The following is a 21,349-nucleotide window of genomic DNA, read 5'->3' on the forward strand; positions in this document are numbered from 1 at the left end:
AGATCCAGAGTGGCTCTGGGCAGATCCAATAGTTTTAAACTTCAACAGAGTACCCGCCTTCAAGGAAGTTAACACTTGTCAATGGAGAGTGGCCAGACTCTCTGTATAAATGAAATGTACCAGAGTCTGGTAGGACCAGGCTAATGGACCAGAGTCTGGTAGTACCAGGCTAATGGACCAGAGTCTGGTAGGACCAGGCTAATGGACCAGAGTCTGGTAGGACCAGGCTAGTGTACCAGAGTCTGGTAGGACCAGGCTAATGGACCAGAGTCTGGTAGGACCAGGCTAGTGTACCAGAGTCTGGTAGGACCAGGCTAATGGACCAGAGTCTGGTAGGACCAGGCTAGGTTTTCTCTACCATTATAAGGCTTTTAAGGGCAGCACCAAAGCCGTTTTGGGCACCAGCTATAGGCTACCAAATGTAAAATAAATGTGAGCATCAAAACTAACTGATTGACTTTTCTCAGATCCAATGGTTGTAGTTGGTCCCCAGTGGACTTCTTTAGCAAGTTTTGTCTTTAAGCTTTTTTTAATGGTTATTTATTAATGGTCCATAATGGTGTGAAATTGCATTTTGTATTAATTGAAAAACATAACATTTTCTTTATGGAGGACCCCTAGACTCCCTGCTAACTACGTGCACCTAAGTCTTATGGAAAACACTGAACGGGTCAATTTATCATATTCCTGTTCTGCTCTGTTAGATCTGCCAGGGTCGACTGCACATGCTGTTACTGTGGCGCAGAAACCTCTAAGAGTAACCACAGCTCAGCTGCAAAGCAATGAGCCGCACAAGCTCAGCAGGACTGGGAAAAATCAGTTGTCCTCAGCTGCAACACTTGCTTGCTGAGTTCTAAACTGCCTCAGGAAACGTCTGCACAAGAACTGTACGTCGCCGGGAGTTCCAGAGTTACACACACATCAGATCATCATGTGTGATGCCGAGCGTGGACGTGACTGATGTAAAGCTCACTGCCACTAGACTCTGCTGTAGGGGAAATGTGTTGAATCACACTTTGTGAAGTAAACCACAGCTCTTTATTATCTAAAACATTGGAGTTTATGCACCGATCCGAAACCATGTAATTATGCCCTGAAGAAAATCTTTATTTATGTTCTTTTTCCGTTATGACTGACTGTAAAACTAGATCATAAAAGAAAGTCAAAATCCAAATTTCAGGAACAGGAGTCTTTGCCCAGAAAAAGAAAAATTATATTGAAAAGAGCAATAAACCGGCTTTTTGAAGCGTGAAGGCTACCGTAGTTGTAATACGTACTTTGAACTGCGTGGCGTGAGAGAGTTGATTGCGATATATGATCTTAACGCTAGATGGGAGAAATTCCTACACATTGGCCCTTTAAAGCTTGAGTGCATAACTTTTTTTATATTAATGAATGTCCGTTACATTCAAGCCGTTGCCAAATGAGTTGCTAAAAAGCTAATTAAGACTATCAGCTCCACACAACTCTCTCTGGATTTCAGAAGGTTGTGGCGTCCGGCTACTTTGCTGCACAGAAGCTCGAGTGAAGATAATGACCTCTTCTGAAGAGTCCATCATGTTTTTTTTCATCCTCCGTGTCCTCCTTGGCTACTAGCAACTGTGTTTCATTGTCATTACTTAGAATTCCTCATAGGGGCAACAGAAACTACGCACTATAGCTTTAACTACTAATAATTGGTATCGCCCCTGAAAAAACAGAATCGGTCGACCCCCTAGAGCAAATCCCTGCAGCCAGATTGTGTTGTTTGAGTGTACATCTTTAAGTCATGCAGTGTATGTCATAATAATCAACACACATTCAAGATAAACGTAAAAAACGTAATGGGAAAGGTCATTTAATTTAGAAAAAGATGGGTTCAAACACGCACCAGATTAACCAAAGACCCATCTGATTTCTTTGTTATTGCGTGTGCTCCCAATTTAGACTTTTAACAAGTGCAGGCCAGCTCCATTCAATGGAAATTAAAAGCACACAATGAAAAGGGCAGCAGAGATAAGGGGAACAAAGAAAAAGAAACTTTGTAAAGTTTGACTCTGCAGAGTCGCGGCCACTGAGTCACTCCTTCCTGTGACGGCGAGATAAATCAATGTGTTCTCGGCTTGACAACATGTTATTAAAATCAAATCAAAGTCATACGACCAAAACACTCTCTCTCTCTCTCTCTCTCTCTCTCTCTCTCTCTCTCTCTGTTTGTTTGTTGTTTGAAAAGCAATTACAGAGCCTTTTCTTTTCTTCATATCAGTGGTTGACAGAGGAGGTCCTGCACTTTTCTTATTTTACTAGTTTTCTCCATAATTTCTGTCAGCATTAATTACATTTTACTCACCATGTTAATAGCTAAGCTCACCATCTGATCAGACCGGATGCAAACAAACTTCCAGGTTAGACAAAGTTACTTGGAAGGTAAAAAATTTACCCAAAATGTTTGTTTTAAACGTTCATGTCAGTTTACAGACACATGTCCTGCTTCATGTTGACCTACTGTAGTTCCTTTTTAATGACAGATTGTTACCGGTATTATACATTCACTTTCACTTTATCTAAATTATCGAAACCATTTTGTTTAGGTTTCAAACTGTTGGTTTGTTTCCAACATGTCTGATCATCAGAATGAACGTGAGAGTGAACTATTTTCGTAAAATACGAGATCGTATTTCGAACAAGCCGCCATTACCATCGGCTGGAGAAGCCAGACCCACGTGACGCGTTCGTCATTTCCGGTTTTCATTTTTTGGGCGACAATACAGATTACCGCCGCTTGCTGTTATGGAGACGTATTACGTCTCGCGCATGCGCAGAACGTACGCACAAGTCGGCGTCGCTTCGGTGTGATCCGAGGCACTTTTTTGGACCTCGGGGAGACTGATCAGTCCGACTGACTTTTGTGCTGATGGTCGGCCGTCGGGTTGGTGTGTCAGGGCCTTTAGATGAGATTTGAGATTCAGCTCACCATCATAAGCTACAGTGTCGTATCCTCAAAATGTGAGGATAAAGACTTAAAAACCAATTACATCATTTTGTTTTTCTTGCATCTAAGAAGTTAGTTCATCAACAATATAGTGAGTCTCAGAATTCCCACAAGCACTTAAACACATCAACATGGAAGAGATTTTAGGGACTCTGCTTGCAGCTGTATTTCCACCTGACAACAAAATCTTGCAAAGAAACATTTAAGTCAATCAAATAAAATAAAGCAAACTTAATTTTTCATTGTGACTGACGTAGGCATGTCTAGCGTGTTTCTGTGGAGACGATCAGATCGTCAATGTGAGGAAGAATGAAAAAGTGTGTTTTGTGCAGACCTCGTTGTCCCGGTCCTTCTCTAGGAAGTGTCGGGCCACGTGGCTGGGCAAGATGTTCCTCAGCATGTTCTCGTTGTGTTCCCGCAGCTCCTTCATCTCGTTGATCTCCTCTTTGGCCTGGACACGCCACAGGAAGTCCAGCCGCGCCGTGTATTCCAGCTACAGACGGAAGAAACACATGATCATCCCTTTCTCGTGTCTCTTCTCCCAGTTCTCAGGTAGTTTTCAAGTAAATATTATTCTGCTAAGGAGCCAATAGCAAATCAGCTGACAAGCCTGTGAGGATTAAGTCACTTTTCTACCCTTACTGTACATTATTCCTTCTTTGTAGGGGTGTGACGAGACACTCAGCTCAAGAGACGAGACACGAGATTGGGTTCACGATAACGAGACGAGACTTTAACACTATTTTAAAGAAAACTTCAATTAAGAAATATGACTGGAAAAATAGTCTTTACTCAGAGAACCAAGGTTACAACGTAACCAAGCGTTTCATTGCAGCAGTAAACAAGGAAGAATGCTGCTCTTGTATTGATTTATGACTATATAAAATATATTTTCTTTATCAAAACAAATAAAGTGGACTCACAAATCTGCTTACATACAGCAGGTTTTTTTTTTACTTGCCAAATTTTGTCAAAATTTTTTTTTGAAATTTGATCTTTTTTTTAATATATACTTTTCTTGCAATTCCTGTATGCATATGAATGCATATAAATATCTCTGTAGTCCACCCAGTGCTGATAATAAAATGACAAAAGCAACCCTCATAGTGAAAGAAAAATAAAAAAAAAAAAAAAACTTTTAAAAATTAACAGGAAAAAAAACATGTCAAACTCCGAGAAAAAAAAACGTTAAAAAAAGCTAGAAAAATCCCGTCAGAAATGTATACGGAAAAAAAAGTCAAACATTGAAAGCGTCAGAAGTGTAAAAAAAAATTTTTTAAATTGATTGGCAAACATCACATTCAATTCAAATCATCAACAAGCATTCTCCATCGGGGGGGGAAGAATACGAGAACGTCATTTATGATAGGACAACAAGTGGGTTGTTGGATTTGCCCGACGTGGCATTTTAGTTGCCCTTAATGTTGAACCCTGATACAGACACTCAGCCTGACCCTGCTAACCGCCTGACACAGACACACAGTCCTGCAGAAGGGTTAAACGCTCCAAAAACAACAAGGATGTTTTTCAGAACTTTAAAGTGCTCATATCATGCTCATTTTCAGGTTCATAATTTTATTTAGAGGTTATATCAGAATGGGTTTACATGGTTTAGATTTCAAAAAACACCATATTTTTGTTGTACTGCACATTGCTGCAGCTCCTCCTTTCACCCTGTGTGTTGAGCTCTCTGTTTTAGCTACAGAGTGAGGCATCTCACTTCTGTTCCATCTTTGTTGGAGTAGTAGTAGTAACTAGGTAAGGACTACTAGCCAGTCAGAAGTAGAGTATGAGGGCGTGCCCTGACAGTACCTAGGTAAGGACTACTAGCCAGTCAGAAGCAGAGTATGAGGGCGTGCCCTGACAGTACCTAGGTAAGGACTACTAGCCAGTCAGAAGCAGAGTATGAGGGAGTGCCCTGACAGTAGCTAGGTAAGGACTACTAGCCAGTCAGAAGCAGAGTATGAGGGCGTGCCACGCTAGCAGCAAGTGACACCTATGTGTTTTCTTTTCTTTTGTCTGTCATGTAACCTTGTCTATGTACACTACCTTGTCTGTTTGTTGTATCTATGTAACCATAAATGTAAAGTGTCTTTGAGTGTCCAGAAAAGCGCTATAAAAAATGAATTTATTATCATTATTATTATTATTATTATTATTATTATTATTATTATATGATTTTTTTTGTGTTATAGAGAAATACTTAAGATTTAAAACCCTGCTTAAAATATATTTTCTCATTGAACCAAATCGTTTAGTCTCCTGAAAACTCTGCTGGAGTTCAACATGATTCATGCAGACACTCACCCTGACCCAGAGATTGCTTTTCACAGAAACAAATAACTATCAACTCGGTATTATTTTCCATTTTCTCCAAACATTTTGGTGCTCAAGCCTCCCAAGCCTCTAAAAATCCCCTTCTCCCTTTTTTTTCAGAGTTTCCAGACAGGCCTAACACTCTAATAACTGCTTCAAAATGTAACCAAAGATTAGAGGAAAGTTGATTATATGTTTTAGATGATGGAAAGGCCGAGCCGCGTGCCTGGAATGAATGGAACAATTAAAAAAAAAAAAATAAATCAGTCAAAGGTTGGTTCAATTATGGAACACAAGAGAGTGCGATCAATCTGAAGTGCAGCGAAAGGAGTATGCAACACAGATTGCTTTTCTGAACACACAATTAATACAAAGTCATTTGAAGACATTACAGCCAAACAAAAGTCAGTACCATTTAGTTTGTACTCTCAGGAGAAAGAGGGGGGGGGGGAATCTGTGATATTGAAAATTAATTTCGGAGGCAGGCAGATAAAGCCTGTGAGGATTTTAGCGTCCCTCTTTGACGATTGGCGGAAACAGTTTTGTGATTAATCTTGGTATCAATTAGTCCCTTAATCATATGAGTGAGTGCAAATCTGCAATCTCATTTTCTGTTTTTTTTTTTTTTTTTTAAATAGGAATGCAAAGCCTGCTGGGTCGGTGTGACGCCAGGATAATGAGGTGGTGGCCGGTGAAATAACGCCGGGTCACTCAGGCGTGAACCAACACGACCTCCGCGGTGCACTTTCATTCAAAGCAGCTCCTAAAATCTGAGAGGGAAGTACAGACACTAATGAACATTTTTACTCAGCATCAGAGCTGCTCACTAATTAGGTTTACTGCAGAATAATGTTCAGAAGTACGGTCATATGTTCTGGCCTGACAGCCTTTCCCCCCCCGGCTACGGTTAAAATATGTGAGGGTATTAAACTCCGAGAGGATTTAGGCAAAAATTAAAGTCTGGAAAAAAAGTGTTTGCACAAATGCGGAGAGCAAATAAGAACGTCTTTTCTACTTTTCCTTCGTTAAATTTCTGAGAGAAATATTATACTTTTGGCCGCTCTTCATTTATCTGACAGCTTACGGTTTACTTTAGGCATTTCATGTTTTGTGTTGGTGTTCTAATCACCGGTGGATTTGTGAGGACTATGGTTAACTGCTCCTCAGATCTCTGCAGGGTAAATCCAGACAGCTAGCTAGACTATCTGTCCAATCGGAGTTTTCTGTTGCACGACTAAAACTACTTTTGAACGTACACATGTTCCACCAAAACAAGTTCCTTGCTGAGGCTATTTTGCAGAGGCACCGTTGCTCCGTCTGGAGCTTAGCGCCATTCAAGATGATTGTGATTAGTTTAAAGAAATGCCAATAAACCAGAGTTTTTCTCCTTTCCAGGAATGCTGTGTGGACTAGCCAGACCCTCCTCTGCAGCGCTGTGGAGGAGGGTCTGGCAATATGAGACTAGTGGTTTCCTGTCTCTTATCAGCAGTCAAAATAGTTTTTTTATTCAAACTTGATCTTTCTCTAACTTTAACCAGGCAGTTTACGTTGCCTTAACCAAACCTTCTCCCTCCTGTTGTCCTCGGGTCAAATTTGACCAGACAAACTGACCAACACATATATAAAAACAGATCGATACTCGCCGTCTGTTTATTGATACAGTATTGCCACAGAATATATCGCCATACTATGCTGCATCCATTTTTTCCTCCACTCCTAATGTGCATCGTCAATTTAGTGCACTGAAAGTGCTGTTTTTGCCACTGACAGACTTATATATTATTATGAGTGTCTGACAACATTATGGAAAGGATCCCTACAGATATAGACCTTTTTTAAAAGAGAAAAATCCTCTTGGTTTAACCAGAAACAACTCTGGGATCGCTATCGTTAAACCCACCAGACTCCTTTTAAAAAAACAATACTTTTAGCGTGTATAGAGCCAACGTATTTTCACATGTAAATCGGTTATTTCAACCCAAACTAGAGTTGTGATTGTTGGAAAAAAAGTGTAAAGACAACCCAAAACGTCTTTTTTAGTTTTATTTTGTTTCTGTTGACTTTGAATGAAGTGTATTTTACGATGCTACAATTACTGTTTATTTACATGGAGTCTCGTGGGTTTAGCGAACGCAATTTTCGCGGATGTTTTTATGTTTAAAAAAAGGATCTTACTCTTTAAATTCACCACGTTAGCTACAGTAACGTTAGCTGTTCAGTAGATGGGTAACGTTATCGTTAGTCGACTCATCTTACATTAGCTAAAGTTACTGATAAGTTAGCAAGCTAACGTTACGTTAGCCAACGTTACCTTGTGGATATTTCATTAGAATGGCATTACATAAAGTGAATAACCGTAACTAAACCTAATGTGATTAAAGCTATAATATATTTTACAATACATTACCTTGTCAGTAAACATGTTTTCTACCGGAGACGCTAGATTGGCTGGTAGACATTGACGACGACAACAAATCCCATGATCCCACGCTACTTCCCGACGTCATCAAAGTACGTCTTTTGTTAGTTTTGATTGAGAGACCCCTAAAACTACAAAAACTACATATTGTACGTTTAACAGAAAGGTCGACCTCCTTAAAAAACCTTTCCATAATGTTGTCAGACACATCCAGGTTGAAAAAAAAGTGAAGTTACCATTTAACCATAGATGTGGCAGATCAGAATATGAACCAATGGGTTGTTACGGAACAGAATGAAAAATGACCTATTTTGTTGTTTAGGAATAAAGATTTGCTATTACACTTTACTCTGTGGCATTACTTTTTAATCATCCCCGGCACCATTAGCTAACCTCGACTAATCTACCAGCCTTAAAATGATTCAACAGAAAATTAGGTGTCAAAAAAAAAAGATCGCCCAATCATTTCACAATAAGAGCCTTGTCTTCAGCTTTGTAATGAAATGCTTCATGGTCACTGTGCTTGATAACGTAATTACTGCTCTGACAGGAAGCTGCGTTCGTGAAGAACAACCTCATCTGGCTTCAGTGCTCCGCTGCCGTTAGTTTATTACGTTAAAGGACTGTGGCTCGTTCCCTCCGCTGCTTCTGAAGAAACTAAAATCTGCGTCATACTGCATAATACATATAAAAGTGTCAAAAAAAACTGTCAAGTAAATACATTATCCAGTGTTATTACATGGCTTTGTTGAATTCTAAGGCATTCTGCGGTCTGCTATTTCTTGATAACATTAGAATATGTATTATCCACTTTGAGTGAGAGTGTGTGTGTGTGTGTGTGTGTGTGTGTGTGTGTGTGTGTGTGTGTGTGAGTGAAAGAGTTTGCAATGAATGTGTTGTGAGATGAGTTATATGTGTGTGTGTGTGTGTGTTACAATGATGATGCATCTTACTAGAGTGGCTCTACAATTTCATTGTACTTCAATGCCATGACAATAAAGGCATTCAATATCAATTCAGACCGTTGCTAAGTATAACACACCGTTGTTAGAACACACCAAATTTGACCCATTTTCTAAAAGTTTCTATATCAGAAATTTGGGTTTTTATCAACCAAAATGTCCAAAACAATAACGTGGATGGTTCCATACGACGCTTTTCACAAGTAAACTAAATGATCAGTTCACTACTTTCTTTGAATTTGGGTGTTTTATTCAATTTTATGGCATTTAAAAAAAAAAAATTGGATAAAAGAAATTTGAAAAAAAAGTGACAAAAACGTTCGAAAAAAACGGCAGAAATTTTTTATTTTTTTATTTGGACCGACAAAAACAAAAAGTTGCATAGTGGGCGGGAGGATAACACGAGGCTTAACAACGCCTCAGCTGATGTCGTGTCAACCCGCGGTGATTAAAAACAGCAGCTGGGTGAATTAATTTGTCCACCTATGGCTAGCGAAAGCTGGGCAGCACCCCATCACAGCCCGACTCGTAAAATGTATACGGCTGCTACCACAGCCCCATAAGGAGGGCATAAAATGCGTGCCCGGACCGGTGGCTTTTGCCAGAAATGTATTCGCTGCAGGAGGAGGAGATACTGTGGTGTTGAGTGACAGACGGAGGAAATAAACGGCTACAGAGTTTACGTTGCTTTTGGATGCAGGATTCCAACGAGATGGAATGGACTATTTTCTTTAGCAACTCAATAAAAATCCTGTTTATCCCTCCTGTTGAAAAATGTAAAGTTGCATGGTCGACAGGAAGACAACACAAATCAATATCTAATCAATATTTTGTCCTGATCGCCCTGTCGGGGTTGTACTCGCTATAACGACCGCCTCGCTCTACATCATCCCTTACTTACTTACAGTTACATGCACAAGAACAGTTGACGAGAAAAGCCGTCCTCCCTGTGAGCCTAAAATTGTACCATAATCATCTATTAGCGTATTTTTTTTTGTACCTTTTGATCAAAGAGTTTTTCATCATAAGTTACGTACGTGCAGCTTCAACATAGTGCTTGTGTGCAAATGTTAGCTGGGCTATTGTGAAGACATCATACACAGCCTTCACATTTAACAAACACCGAATGAGAGCTTCAACCGGATCCTTGTCATCAACAAAAGGATAAGGAGGACAATTAAAGTCGCCTCCATCCTTCAGCTCTAATTGGCTCTTCTTCACAACACAACAAAGTCAGGAAAGTGTCTCTGAACGAAGCGCCAACAAATGCTTTTACACCTTCTGTGCTTTTTCTCAACAAAAGACGACGGCGCTGGGAGTTTTCATCTACAAAGGAATTGAAAAGCCTTGTTCTTCGATCCTGAATCCATCTGATGAAGCTGCCTCATTATTCCAGTCTTTGGCTTTGGTAAAAAAAATAATACCTCTGCTTTACTCCATCACGACATGTTTCTGTTGGATCTCACTCCCCTCTTAAAATTGGGGGAGATTTGGGAAGACTGTTGAAGTCAATGACACGAGGCTGTAGTTCACTGCAATACTAAATGTTTCTAAAGGAGGAGATGACTGTTGCAACTATTGTTTCACTTTATTTGATCCAAAAGATCAATACCCAATCGTGTCTAATTCATTGATGATTCTCTTCTGAACGTTTGCCATGTCAGCTCCACCATGGTTCTACCACTGGGCCCAGTGTGTGTTTTCTTCTCATAAAACCTCTCGCAGAGTTAGTTAGTATTTCCAATATACACTTCTTCTTTTTTTAACATATTGTTTGAGCAATAAATAACTTCATTTTTAGCCAAAAGATCATTTGGACAATTTAGCAGGACACAACAAACCATTAACACAGCACTTAAAAAAAAAAAAAAGTGTGATCACATTTTGCACACGGGAACGGTCTCTTTTATATGCACTCTTTTCTCTCGGCTTAATGCAGAGTGTTACTCGCCTCATGCTGTGAGCCGTCACTGTCTTTGCTCTTCCAAACAAGTGGAAGAATTGACCCAGAGAAAATCAATATGACACTGGATGATTTCAAATGCGGCTGCTTTCCACCTTCATGGGGCTACAAAGGAACCTCAATTACGACCGTGTCCTGTCTGTCTCTGACAGACGCCGAGCCGCTGAACTGCATGATCAAAGGTTGCCATAGCAAAGACCATGAAAGCAACCGTGATACCAGTTTCCATCAGGCTGCCGACTCAGACTGCATCTTTATAAAAATGGCTCGTATAATGTATCAGATATTTAAACAAAGTGGTTTGTTTCTGTTTGTCTCTACATCTGAAGAGGTATCACCGAGGTCAGATATAACACAGCAATATCAACCGACAGGATGGTTTTCTTTGGTTTTATCAATATAATGCTTTTTCTTGGTACAAAACAGGGTTTCCTCCAGTGTATTGCGAGCCTGGTGGACCACCAGGCCTTAGTTGCCCCTCACAAGGGCCTAAGCCACTGGGAATTATTTTTAAAAATGTATTTTAAAGACGTTTTGAAACTACTGTTACAGTTCGGTTGGAAACTTAGACGTAACGTTGGTCATATTTTCAAATCTCCAGTCAGCTTTTAGCACTGACTTAATGTAGATAGCTATGAAATCTGTCCTTTACCTTTTTTTTAATTCTCAATTTTGCGATTCCATCAATGATTCTGTTATCACAGAAACTATTGGGCTCTAAAAACTTGACACTTGCCACTAACATTAAACACACCAATTTTTAAGATTATGTTTTGGGCATTTTAGGCGATTATTTATATAGGACAGCTGAAGACATAAAAGGGGGGAGAGAGAGGGGCAGCAAAGGGCCGCAGGTCGGAGTGGAACCCATGGCCGCTGCGCCGTAGGTTTAAATTTTGAAAAACTGGGCAGGTGATCTTTTTCTTGGATTGCATTTGGAAACGAATCACAGTTCAGTGATGATGAAAGCTGGTGTGATCGTACCTGCTGGCCGTGGTAAAACACAGCGAGGAGGAACATGGCCATCAGGAGCAAAGACGTCTCTTTGGTCCCCAGGAAGTTCCTGTTGGAACAAAAACGGAGAGAAGACGCTGCTCAAAGAAGAGTTCTGTTTTGTTAAGTATATTTTGTATTTGCTTATATGCCATTTAAAAAAATGCTAAAACAACATGCTTGATTATGGACACTACCCACCCTCAAAGGTCAACATCTTTGCTACGGGAGCGGAAGATATGGGACTGCCAATGTATTTGTGTAATGTATTACACAAATGTAATTTTTACATCTCTTTACCACCGTAGTCAGATAGTGAGAAAACAAGCTGGATATATTTTGTCGGGCAACAAAAGGTGGCTGTAACTCTTCGCCCGGCTGCAACTTACCATTAAACAGAAAAAGAAGAGTAATTTCCAGTAATGTAGTGCATAACGGCCGTAAACGGCGAGATTTGAGACAACACTACCCTGTCTATGTACTGTACGCACTACACAAGTGAGTACAACGTGTATTACCTGTAAGTATACTCACAGAAGTATCCAAATTGAGACATATCTTATCTCTCCACTCTCTCTGAGTGAGAACCAAGGTTACAATGTAACCAGACTCGTCACGGCCAAATGCGCGTCGAAATCCAAAACAAACTATGCAGCCGCCACGACGTTACATTCGTACGTGATTGTTGAACATGGCATTCTGAAGCACTCACTCTGTGTTGTGGTGGACGGTGTCGTAGCGGACAAACAGCGAGGTGTAGAAAGCTTCGGTGAGCAGCGCGTAGATGGCGATCATCACCAGCAGCACCGCCAACTTCAACACCGAGTTCAGCCGAAGGAAGACGGCACACGTCACCATCGCCAGGACCCCCGTGAACACAAAATACTGGAAAAACAAAGACATTCATGCTCAATATCATTAGATCCATCTTTTACCTGGAAAGGTTGCTCTACTTTACAGGACATTCAGAAGGCAGGGCTCGACATTAACTTTTTGAGGCACTACGTTTTACGTTTCACTTGTCCATGCACAAAAGTCACTTGTCCGGGTAAAGATTTATCATTTCATAATTTTTTTGTGTATTTTGCTAATGCAAAATTCGAACAAACCGTTGAAAGCATCCAAACACTATTAACATTAATAAAATTCAGTAGAGACAAACGTGTCCCAACAATAGATTTCCCCTTCAACATGAAAGAAGGATCTCCAGACTCATAATACAAAGTAATACGTTGCACGGTGCAAGTGGTGACTTGAACTTATATTATATCTAAAATAATTTTGTAGACACAACAGTGGATTTTGCCACTAAATGTTGGTGTTAACTTTTTTTTTTACGCCACAAGTGACATCTGTATTCGGCTCGTTTTCTGTGAACGATGTGGCAACGGGGTAACGTTAAGGCGGAGTTAGCAAGCTAATGTTAGCTAACTAACATCGGCTTTCTGGTTCCGCTGTGCTTTTATGCTGCATCGCTTACAGAGAATGAGCTGAACAGCTAGCTGTCCGTCCGATGTTAGCAGTCAGTCCGACGTTAGCGGTCCGCTGACCAACTGCCGCTGGGTCTAACGTTAGCAGTCCGCTGCCACGGATTGTGGGGAAAAATGTATTTGTTTCAAATCGGTAACATAGACGTAATGAGTGGCACATAACGTGAAGTAACATGGCATTTTATTTTGTTTTATTTGAGTTTTAACTTGTCCAGTGGGGCAAGTAAATTTCTCTTCCACTTGCCCTACAAAAAAATCCACTTGTCCTGGACAAGCGGACGAGCCTTAATGTCGAGCCCTGAGAAGGTAAAGAGGATTAAAGATTGCTGTGAAATTTGTTTCAGACATTCATGTTTCCCTCATGGGTGATGATGATCCTGGTGTCTCTGCACCGTCATTGCAGCCGGGGAAAGACTGTAGCGGCACTTTCTACCTATATATGGTATAGTTATGACATCACCAAGGTACAGAAGTCCTGACAGCTAATTTAAAGGCACAGTTTCTGCTTTATAATAATTTAAAAAAATACTGCCATTTCAATAATGATACTGGTTTATGACCAGATGCTTGCAGAACTAATGACATTCCCATCAGCCGCATCTGTGCTTTGCTAATAAGCAAATGTTAGCATGCTAATATGCTAAACTAAGATGGACACCTACTTGCCTGGGAAACACTGACATCTTTTAAACTCCATGCCCCCAGATTGTAACACAGGCCTTTTACGTTGTTAATTTGTAGTCTTAATGTCTAAACTGAGGTAACTGTGATGACATCACCATGACGTCATCCAGGGTTATTTTCTGAGACTTGAAAAAGCTCCTCCAGAGACACAGAAGATACTGAAGGAATTGCAGATTCATCTTAACCATGGCTGGTAAACTGATCCTTAGAGTTGGTGGAGTGCCCCTTTAAAGGATATTAAAGGTCCCAAGACATGGTGCTCTTTGGATGCTTTTATACAGGCCTTAGTGGTCCCCTAATACTGTATCTGAAGTCTCTTTATATAGGCCTTAGTGGTCCCCTAATACTGTATCTGAAGTCTCTTTTATATAGACCTTAGTGGTCCCCTAATACTGTATCTGAAGTCTCTTTTATATAGGCCTTAGTGGTCCCCTAATACTGTATCTGAAGTCTCTTTTATATAGGCCTTAGTGGTCCCCTAATACTGTATCTGAAGTCTCTTTTATATAGGCCTTAGTGGTCCCCTAATACTGTATCTGAAGTCTCTTTTATATAGGCCTTAGTGGTCCCCTAATACTGTATCTGAAGTCTCTTTTATATAGGCCTTAGTGGTCCCCTAATACTGTATCTGAAGTCTCTTTTATATAGGCCTTAGTGGTCCCCTAATACTGTATCTGAGCGGGCAAAGCAGAGAAAGGGGAGGTAACCTTCCTCCTTATGACCTCATATGGAGAAGATTCCTGATCGGCCCATCTGAGCTTTCATTTTCTCAAAGGCAGAGCAGGATACCCAGGGCTCGGTTTACACCTATCACCATTTCTAGCCACTGGGGGACCATAGGCAGGCTGGGGGAATTCATATTAATGTTAAAAAACAAACAAAAATGTTCATGCCATGGGACCTTTAAACATCTCAAAATCTGCACCAAAGACCTCTGATTTGGCATTTTTTTAGTTTGTGTGTCTTATTTAATATTCCAGTCTGGATTTATCCCAGCTAGACTCAATAACTCTTTCTTGTGTATTTAAAACAGCTCTTATGTGTGCGCACACAAGTTGTCGAGACCCTCGGGAGGAAATAAGGTTTTGACATCTACATGCACCAATAACTGTCTCAGCCCAAGCTTGCAGCTACAAAAATGTAACTCCCTTATTGAGTCCATCAATCAGCTGCATATTGTGTGAGCGTAATAACATAATGGGTGTTTTCTCCGTGACGTTTCTGACGGCTCCATCAGCTCCATTGTCTGAGGCGAGACCTCCCTCTGGGTGCGAGCAGATGTCGGGAATGTTCAATTCTTTTTTTTTTTCTTTTTCCCTTGCCTTCTCAAACAGATGGACCCTGACTGCAAAAAAATCAGACACCTCATTTAGTCGGTACCTCTGGGTAGAAGCAGATGTCTGGGATGGAGACCGATTCGTTGTACGTCTGGTTCCTCAAGGTGCTGGACTTGTCGAAGTCGCACCACAGCTGTGAGAGACCAAAAGGGCGATTATTGTTGTAGTACAGTATTAAAGTGATGCAGGGTCACTATCAACATACCTGGAGTACTGCCTCTTTATACATTTCTTCTTAAAGCCTTTAATCTTTCAAGGGGTTTGCGTCAGGGCTGCACTAGAGCTGTAGTCGGGCCTGACAGGGCCCGAGCCCAACAGAATTCGGCCCGGGTTAGGGTTAACCCTAACCCTAACCCTAAACATTTACAGGCCGACATTATTCAAAATTATTCGTTTGCCTTTTGTCAAGAATGAGTCATTTATACATTTTTTAATATAATTTGTTCATGAATATCGTAGGCTATAGAGCCCGGTTTTTATTTAAAGGGTTAATTTTTTGTCTTTTCTCTCTGTCTAACCCTAACACTCTAACTCTCTTTTTTTTTTTTTAAAGACAACATTGTTTGCTGTAAACGTTTAGGTACGGGGTGACATAAAACCTTTACATTAAAAGCACTTCAGTGGGTTCTATAAGCAACAGCAAAATGTATTTGCAAGAACAGATGTTCAAAGTCACAAAATGTTTAGACCCCAAAAAAAATGTACTCTTACAACACATTTTATTTGCTTTCCTACAATATCCACTTGTGGCAGCTACAGCACGATTAATGTCTTAATGGTTCTGTTGGATTAATACGCAAATAACAAATAACAATTTTAGTTAATTTACAGAAACAAACCTCTCCAGTGTTCTGATTAGTGGGCCCCTTTTTCTTTTAGACAAACCAATCCTTTTGCCAGTTGCCTCACCAGGGTTGTATAATTCACTCTGCTTTATGCAATCAGAAAACACCAAAAGCTTGTTTCATGTGCCTTTGTTAAAGGGTAACTACCGTTTGTTTCAACCTGGACCCTATTTTCCTATGTTTTTGTGTCTAAGTGACTGATGGCAACAACAATCGTTGACATTGGTCCAGTGTTAAGCGAGATCGCTGAAGTCGGCAGCGGTGAAACAACCTACAATGTAAGTTAATAGAACAATTGTGCAGCTCGTATTTACCTTCACAAAAGTGCTCGTTTGCCAATGACAGGCTCAGATTATTATTCTAAGTGTCTGACAACATTATGGAAAGGATCCCTACAGAGATAGACCTTTAGAACCTCTTTGAGACCTTTCTGTTTAACCAGAAACAGCTCTGAAGTCGCTAGCGCTAAACCCACCAGACTCCATTTAAAAAAAGCAATACTTTTAGTGTGTATAGAGCCAACATATTTTAACATGTAAATCGGTAAACTATGTGTTTATTTCACGCAAAACTAGAGTTGTGATTGTTGGAAAAGTGGAAAGACGACCCAAAACGGCTTTTCAAAGTTTTACTTTGTTTCTGTCGACTTTGAATGAAGTGTATTTTATGATGCTAAAATTACTGTTTATTTACATGGAGTCTGGTGGGTCGACCTCCTTAGAAATCCTTTCCATAATGTTGTCAGACACTTAGAATATTAATCTGAGCCTGTCACTGGCAAAACAAGCACTTTTGTGAAGGTAAATACAAGTTGGACAATTGCCCTGTTAACTTACATTGTAGTCCAACTGCAGCGGTCTCGCTTAATACTGGACCAATGTCAAAGATTGTTGGTACCATCAGTCACTTAGACACAAAAACATAGGGGAAAAAACGGTAGTTATCCTTTAAGTAATGATTAGAGAGCCAGTGTCTATCAGAGGACGCCCTGCAGAAGAACAGTGCTGGAATATCAGACACAATGATGAGGTCAACTTTCAGACAATAAAAAAAGGGCTTATGATTAAATGAATCTCATAGTTATAAAAAGAGGCTGTCATTTAATGGTGCAACAACCCTGGCAAACCTCACAATCCTCTTTTAAAATTCAAACACTATGTAATTACATGGATCAATGCTTAAAACACATCTCCTTCACATTAATTATTAATTAAACCACTCTTCAGTTTTACTTTTCAAGATCTGGTTTGTTTTGCCCCCTTTTTGTGATTGGTTATAATAAAGTCTTGCATTGCCAGACCATACTCCAGCGTGGTACGGTCTGGTTACACCGCTTATCTATTCTGGGATAGCGGGAAAAAACCATAGTGGAGATAGCGGAAGTGGAGAGACATGAACAAGATGCTTTATCCCAGCAATGTACGTCTGTTGAGCTAGACCTGTTTTAGTATGAGGTTGGGTTTTTAATGTCTTACAGATGTGCAGATGTTGGTGAAATTTCAAGTTTCACCAGTAATCTTAAAGGTCCAATGTGTGGGAATTTCTCCCATCTAGCGTTGAGATCATATATCGCAATCAACTCTCTCGCACCACGCAGTTTAAAGTACGTATTACAGCTACGGTAGCCTTCACGCTTCAAAAAGACGGTCTCTTGCTCTTTTCAATATCCTTTTTCTTTTTTGGGCAAAGAAGAAGACTCCTGTTCCTGAAATTTGGATTTTGAATACGTGTGGTCCTCCATGTTTCCTTTTTCAAACTTGCCGGGGCCGGGAAGCTACGATAGCCATTAGCAGCATTAGCAGCACCTGTGAGTTTATCATGTGACAGCGAAAGGCGGAGCAGTATGTCCTGTATGTCCCTTACCGGCTAATGTATTTCAAGATGGAGCATGAATATGGAGCGTCTACCCCAGTTCATACAAATGCAAATGTAAATTTCAAGCCAAAAGGAATACTTGGAATTGATGGTGGTGGTAAATATTCATGAAAAAGGACCAGTTTGTGAACGGGCAACACAGATTTTGATAAGAACAACTAAACACGTTACACACTGGACATTTAAGCCTGGCGGTATTCTGTTTTTCTTAATGTCAACAAAGCTCATGTACAGACTCAAACTAACCGTGAATGTATCAAGTGTTGTGTGTGTAACTGTGTATCGAAGCCTCATACAGTATACCTTCTTCGTCTGTGCCATGGAGCTCCATTGCTGGCAAGAAACTATTAAACACACATCAGTGAGCCACAGTGTTGCACTGGGTGACATGTTCCTTCATCACCATGAACACACACATTGTAGTTTATATTGACTCAATCCCACACACCGTCCTGCTGCCACAAATACTCACTAGAGCACCAAATGTGTTTTAATAATACTTAATACTTTTAGATGTCCCCCAGAGTTTAAAGTCTCAGGGTCTAAGAAGGACACTTTTTGTGTGCAAAGTGAGAAATAAAATATCTGGGGGAATTGTTTGGAAACCCGGAAACAGAACAAAGTCAGAAATCTCAAGTCACAAAAGCCCAATCTCTGCTGTGCTGAGTTCAGAGTATCCTTGCGGGTATTGGCAACGTCCAACACATTCTCACTGCCATCGCGTAAAATACGAACGCTTGGTCAGGTGCCTTTGGCGTTGTTATTGACGATAAAAGTCTCCTTTAGCGTCAGATCTACACACACTATATCTAAACGCGCTTGGTCAGGACTATTGGTTCAAGTTAGGTTTAGGAAAAGATGGTGGGTGGGCTTATAAAAGGTACGTTTACGTGACACGCGGGACAAGGATGGGACAGTTGGGTTTAGGAAAAGAAGAACGGGACAGTAGGTAAAGAAGAACAGGACAGTTGGGTTTAGGTAAAGAAGAACGGGACAGTTGGGTTTAGGAAAAGAAGAACGGGACAGTTGGGTTTAGGAAAAGAAGAACGGGACAGTTGGGTTTAGGTAAAGAAGAACGGGACAGTTGGGTTTAGGAAAAGAAGAACGGGACAGTTGGGTTTAGGTAAAGAAGAACGGGACAGCTGGGTTTAGGTAAAGAAGAACGGGACAGTTGGGTTTAGGAAAAGAAGAACGGGACAGTTGGGTTTAGGAAAAGAAGAACGGGACAGCTGGGTTTAGGAAAAGAAGAACGGGACAGTAGGTAAAGAAGAACAGGACAGTTGGGTTTAGGTAAAGAAGAACGGGACAGTTGGGTTTAGGAAAAGAAGAACGGGACAGCTGGGTTTAGGAAAAGAAGAACGGGACAGTTGGGTTTAGGAAAAGAAGAACGGGACAGTTGGGTTTAGGAAAAGAAGAACGGGACAGTTGGGTTTAGGTAAAGAAGAACGGGACAGTTGGGTTTAGGAAACGTGACACGCGGGACACAAACCCCGGTCTCTGGGGTGAAAGTCCTGTGTTGTTCCATCACTCCAGCCAGCCTCCCAACGTGGAATTTCGGGCTTTCATACTACTCTCTACCGTTGTCACTCTTAATACTACGTCATCTTCAAGCACTGCGTAGCTGCTGCTCTGAAAGGTGTTTTTTGGGTCGTATCAGACGCCCAAGCGTCCGTATTATACGTGTTCGGAGTGAGAACGGGTTGCAACGTCAGAGCATAGACAACAAATAGACAACTCTGTAAATATTCAGCAGTCAAACAATGATCTGGAAGTGGAAATGGAACTCACTATATTGATCATGGCTGCCAGGAAGTTGATGAGGATCGAGATAAAGATGATGACGTTTCGCGCTGCGTACGTCTCGTTGATCCAGCAGCAGGCTTTGCGCAGGACCAGAGGCAGACACTTGTAGTCTTCTGCCGTGGTAACTAGGACCAGACAGGAATGGAGGACGATGAGGATTGAGAACTGGATCACCATGGTTACCATCCTGCAGAAACACAATAAATGGCAAAATAATAATAATACCATCCGCTGTGGGCAGAGGCCTTACAATACATTTTAAAAGCGGGCCGTCCAATCACACAGAAAACATTTCGATGTAAATAATAAGTAGGCCTATGAGATAAATGTTTTATACATTTTTATTTCATATTCTAATAATTAACGAGATCACTATCCCACAATTTAAATAACTTCATCTCTAAATGTGGGATACAGATCTCAAAATTACAATGTCCCATTTTTTGCACATACTCTGTTCCATTAGCTTTGGGCAGATGATGTATTTTCTCAGTTTCTCTCATCAGTTTTTTCTGGAATTTTGAAATTGTTTCCCGTGGTTTTCTTTCCATACTCAAAAGTAAATGACATCCACACACCTTGTCACTCTAGAAAACATAAAGTGACTTCTCACAACAACAACATCTACGAAAACTTGCTTCAGGAGGTGCTAAACTGGGTCGAAAATGTTTCAACTTTATCCTGACATTGTGGGCCCTATTTTAACGATCTAAGCTCACGGCGTGAAGCGCCTGGCGCAGGTGCGTTTAGGGCCGGTCCAAATCCACTTTTGCTAGTTTAACGGCAGAAAAAAGGGTCCGTGCGCCGGGCGCATGGTTCAAAAGGGTTGTACTTAGTGTCTTCATTAATCAGAGGTGTGTTTTGGGCTTAACATGCAATCAACCAATCAGAGATCATCTCCCATTCCCTTTAAAAGCCAGGCGCGTTTGGACCTTGACACATTGCTATTATGATGGCCGATTTGCTAAGCAGGATGGAGAGATTTTCAGGAGAAGAAACTCGTGCTCGTGCGTGAAGTGAAAACGCGCGCAGATCATATCATAATACTATTTCACATTGTACTATTTTTATTTTCAATCTTTTGCATGTGTGTAACAAGCATAGTTTGCGCGCGCTGTGCACGAGCCTAGGCGCATTTTCATAATTTGCTGTTAAAATAACAATGAAATGCTGCGTTATAGACTTTAGACCAGGTTTTTGTCGGTCAATGGCGTAATCCCTTTTCGCTGCCTCAAGGTGCATTTGCTATTTAAACGGCTGGACCGGAAATTGACAACTGTGTCGGTCTTAAACTAGCAAAGACACTAGTGTCGGGCTTTGCGCTGCGCTGCACCAGGTGAAATATAGGGCCCTATGACTACAATTGAGAAATACAGTATATGGAGAAAAGAGGAAAAGCTGTCACGGAAAATCACTTTGTTTGTTAAGAGCGTCTGAAAAGTCGCTAAATGTAGCGAAAAAGTCACCAAGTTGACAACATGGTCAATGTGTATGCTGCTAATGTCAGCTAGCTACAGCTAATGTTGGTTCATTAGCCAGTCGGGGCTGTAGCAAAGACTAATAGAAGCTGCAGTTGGGGAAAGCTAACGAAGATAAGAATTGTTCCATCCTTAAAAAATCATCATCCAAATTCAAATAAACTGTTAAAAGAAACTCTGAGAAAATACATTGAGAGCTGAAAGCTAGCCAAA

General features: G+C 40.7%; 1 protein-coding gene across 1 annotated transcript in view; it reads right to left on the reverse strand.

Moving 5' to 3' along the window:
• Positions 1-21,349, reverse strand: part of adcy8 (adenylate cyclase 8 (brain)) — a 118,212-nt gene that overhangs the window by 12,364 nt on the left and 84,499 nt on the right. Inside the window, exons 10-14 of the mRNA XM_078265089.1 lie at positions 19,644-19,845; positions 15,179-15,268; positions 12,337-12,509; positions 11,616-11,694; positions 3,306-3,464 (exon numbers count right to left, since the gene is read on the reverse strand). Coding sequence (XP_078121215.1) covers positions 3,306-3,464; positions 11,616-11,694; positions 12,337-12,509; positions 15,179-15,268; positions 19,644-19,845 — 703 coding nt within the window. The remainder of the gene's footprint in view (positions 1-3,305; positions 3,465-11,615; positions 11,695-12,336; positions 12,510-15,178; positions 15,269-19,643; positions 19,846-21,349) is intronic.

The sequence above is a fragment of the Sander vitreus genome, chromosome 12, assembly GCF_031162955.1.
Source record: "Sander vitreus isolate 19-12246 chromosome 12, sanVit1, whole genome shotgun sequence".
Classification (NCBI taxonomy): Eukaryota; Metazoa; Chordata; class Actinopteri; order Perciformes; family Percidae; genus Sander; species Sander vitreus.